Below are 3,751 nucleotides of genomic sequence, written 5' to 3'. Positions count from 1 at the left end.
AAGAAATTTAATTTTAAGCTAAAATATTTAGAAAAAAAAAAAAAAAAGTAAAAAAGAACCCAGATTAAGATTATCCTTCCACCGTCGGTGCATGCATGGTTCAACCATTTCCGGTGACTATATAGCCGCTTTCTTATTTTGTAATGGAAGCCAGCCAGCGCATGCATGCATGCCGCCGATGCCGCCATGGTTCATGTCTCTGATCTGCCTGTATGAATGCTAAAATTCCTTGAGCTTTAGGAGCCCACCTAGAAAACTTTTACCTTTTATACTTCATTTATTAATAAGGTATATATATACGTTCATGGTTCTTGAATATATATTAATTAATTAAGGAGCTTGAGGAACTGGGTTAGAAAAAAGAGGCAGAATCAGGGCAAGGGGTCAATGTTTCTTTATCTCTAGCACACTAAACTGGACTATAGTACTCATGCGAGCCGGCGGTGCTTGGCAGGCCATGCCAGCTTGATCACAAGGTCCATGTTTTTGACCACCCAAATCATGCCGATAGCTAGTCTATTCCAGATAAAAAGTCAGATTTGCTTTCTGCAATATTTTCACAAAGCTGCCATCATGATTCAGCTTATGATAGTTAATAAATGAGTATAAATTTGACATGTGATAATATGTATGCATGCATGTCATGCTTGTGTGTTGTGACAATTGGCTGCTGGGTCCGGCCTTAATTAATCTCAAGAAACAAGAAATACCCAAGATGGTAATGTATATGGAAACAGAAGAAAAACGAAGAAAAGCAGAAAAGGGAGGTCATACAAAGTCAAGCTAGCTAGCTAGCTGGCTACTTTTTAAGGCAGCTAGCTCGCTCCACCAATGCCATAACTTGGAAACTCTTCACCACAGGAGGAGAAGTGTTATTTTATGTCTATATTGTTTGGATCATAGTTGTTTGCGTATATGAGTTTTCCTTCTTGATCTGAGTCTCTATCGATCTGTCAGTACTCTTTAATTAGGTTTTTTGGGTAGCCATGGGAAGAGCTCCATGCTGTGACAAAGCTAACGTGAAGAGAGGATCTTGGTCTCCAGACGAAGATGCGACTCTCAGGGCCTATATCGAAACTCATGGCACTGGTGGAAGCTGGATGGCTTTGCCTGTAAAAGCTGGTCTCTCTCTCTCTCTCTCTCTGATCATTTTCATGGTACTCATTTCAATGTAAAAATGAGTGGGGTGTTCTTCATTTCTCTCTTTCAACTCAAAAAAGAGGATCAATATCATGAAATAAGTGACTAATTTCTTCGATTCTAGGCCAATAGGTTTGATAATATTTTACCTTAATTTCAACTCGTTATAGCAGCAGCATGATAAAAATAAGGTTGTAATTAATTTGTATTAATCATAATTTTAAATACCAATTCATCAATGAATAGGATTCTACGTTCTTCATTTCCATAGAAAACGCCTTCTTTCTTTTTTAAGACAAATTTTCCCATACCATTTCCTCAACTTTCACAATCATTTCCCCCATCTTCCATATACTACTCTTTGGCTGATTCTCACTGTAAAAAACTCTCAATTTTCTGGCCCTTAATATCTCATGTCATTTCAATTCTCTCAAGCTAGCACCAAATCTCATTCACTAGTCACTTACTGTATACATGATCGCAATTGATCTCAGGCCTGAGGCGATGTGGCAAAAGTTGTCGTTTACGATGGCTGAATTATCTCAGACCAGATATCAAGCATGGAGATTTTACTGAAGAAGAAGACAACATTATTTGTACCCTCCACAGCCAAATTGGGAGCAGGTAAATTAAAATATAATCTTTCTTTCTCCATTTTCTCATGAAGAATCATTTTTATTCACATTAATTACTGCTTTATTAATCAGTACTGTGATCATGTTGTTGGCTAGATGGTCTGTGATTGCCTCTCAGTTACCTGGAAGAACAGACAATGATGTGAAGAACTATTGGAACACCAAATTGAAGAAGAAGTTAGGAAATATTCTCAGTGTCGCCACAACAAAAAGTGACAAAGTTGATGTTGGCTCAAAACCCAAATCCCTGCCCTGCATCTCGGGAGATGAAATCCATAGTTTTGTTACTGTTTCAGCTTCCCAAAATCAAAACCCCAGTTCTTTTGGATTATCTGCCAATTTTCACAGCCTGAGTTCAGATCCAATTAATCAGACATATTGTCCAGAGCTCAATATGGATGTTTCGGAATTCATGAGTACTAGTACTGCAAGTACTTCAAGGAACGGTTCTACTCGAAATAGTACTATTGTTTCAATATTGTCTGATCAAGAAAGCTCAAGCATCTCAAATTCGTCTGCTACTTTTAATGATCTGGACAGGTGTGTCTCATTGGCTGGAAATTGTGAGGTGGTCTATGGTTCTGGCGTAATGGATTTTACTGGCTTCGGATCTCCTTATAATATTAATGTTCCTGACAATTATAGACTATGTTTTCAAGACAAAGCTGGTGAAGTTTCCCCCACGCCTTGCTACCAAAATATGGGTGATTTTGCATTTGCTGATCTTAGGCCTCAAGGTCATGTACTTGATCCAAGTGTTAGAGATCAATATTGAAAGAGAAAATTACGTAAATTCTATATATATATATATATATATATTGTCCAGTAAATTATGTAAAAATCAACAAGTTATAAACTCTGATCGATCTATTTGTATACTCTATTTATACATGTTTGTATTTGTTTACATGTAGAGTTATGCAACTTACAATTCGAAAACATAATCATCACTCGTTGCATGCATGTGAATTAACCTCTATATTATATACAAACATAGAAAGATTTAAAAAAATTAATTTTCATTTTGCTAGCAGATGTGAAAGGTTTGAGGACAGCTTTTTGGTCTATAAATAGATTTTGTAAAAAGAAGTTTTAAAATTAGGGTGACTTAGATCTCGTCAGTTCAGTCTAATATCAAGATGAGTCTAACATCCAAACAACCAACTCTTAAATCACTTAATTCATCTCAATTTAAAATCTTTTTACATGTGGAGCACACAACCTTTTTCAACTCAACATATTTTTACACATGTGATCTATAACCTTTTTCAACTTCCCATAAATACATCTAAACTCATTTTAACATCCAAACATATCTAAACTCATCTTAAGTAAATCTCACAAAACTCACTCTATCAGCTCAACTCATTATTATTTATAAAGAATACAACTCATTTCATCTCAGCTCTAACATCCAAATGAGGTTTTAATGTGATGTGTTCAATTTTTTAATTTTATAATCTAATGTTCCGTATCAAAATATATGAATTTATAAGTTTCATGAAATTTTTGTATTGATCAAACATTTATTTTCTTATGCGTGTAACTTCCCGACGGCCCGGAGAGGTGAGTGGTCGGTTAAAGGATATTGTCATGGTGGGGTCTATGGAGATTCGGTTTATATTTAGTTTGTCTCACAGAGAAGATGCACATGAACGTACGTCAGTTGATTCCATCTGCATGTCTTCCTGTCTGATCTTGCTTGCTGTTCAGTCGTGACTCATGATCACCACGAAAGTTGCATGGAGTTGTGGCAAATGTGACCCTCATGCATGTCTTAACCATAAAAGATTCCCCTCATCGATCTCCGATCATGTCCTCCACAATGACATTCTTTGAATTCATAATACAATTAGCAACATCATCATTCTCAGATATTCTGTCGATATTCAAGCATACTGCATGTCATTTTGCAATACAGACCAGCCAACCATTTCATGCATCATTGTGAAGTTTTTCCGGCAACTTGTATGTTG

The 3,751-nt window shown here is 36.2% G+C and overlaps 1 protein-coding gene across 1 annotated transcript; it reads left to right on the top strand.

The window, feature by feature from the left end:
- The first annotated feature begins 670 nt into the window (after positions 1 to 670).
- Positions 671 to 2,658, top strand: LOC122299646 (transcription factor RAX2-like). The gene is made up of 3 exons (XM_043110042.1): positions 671 to 1,122; positions 1,635 to 1,764; positions 1,872 to 2,658. The coding sequence occupies exons 1-3, from the start codon at positions 987 to 989 to the stop codon at positions 2,548 to 2,550; spliced, it is 945 nt and encodes a 314-aa protein (XP_042965976.1). The 5' UTR covers positions 671 to 986; the 3' UTR covers positions 2,551 to 2,658.
- The last annotated feature ends 1,093 nt before the right edge of the window (positions 2,659 to 3,751 follow it).

This window comes from Carya illinoinensis, chromosome 16 (assembly GCF_018687715.1).
Source record: "Carya illinoinensis cultivar Pawnee chromosome 16, C.illinoinensisPawnee_v1, whole genome shotgun sequence".
NCBI lineage: Eukaryota > Viridiplantae > Streptophyta > Magnoliopsida > Fagales > Juglandaceae > Carya > Carya illinoinensis.
This window is presented reverse-complemented; position numbering and strand designations above follow the sequence as displayed.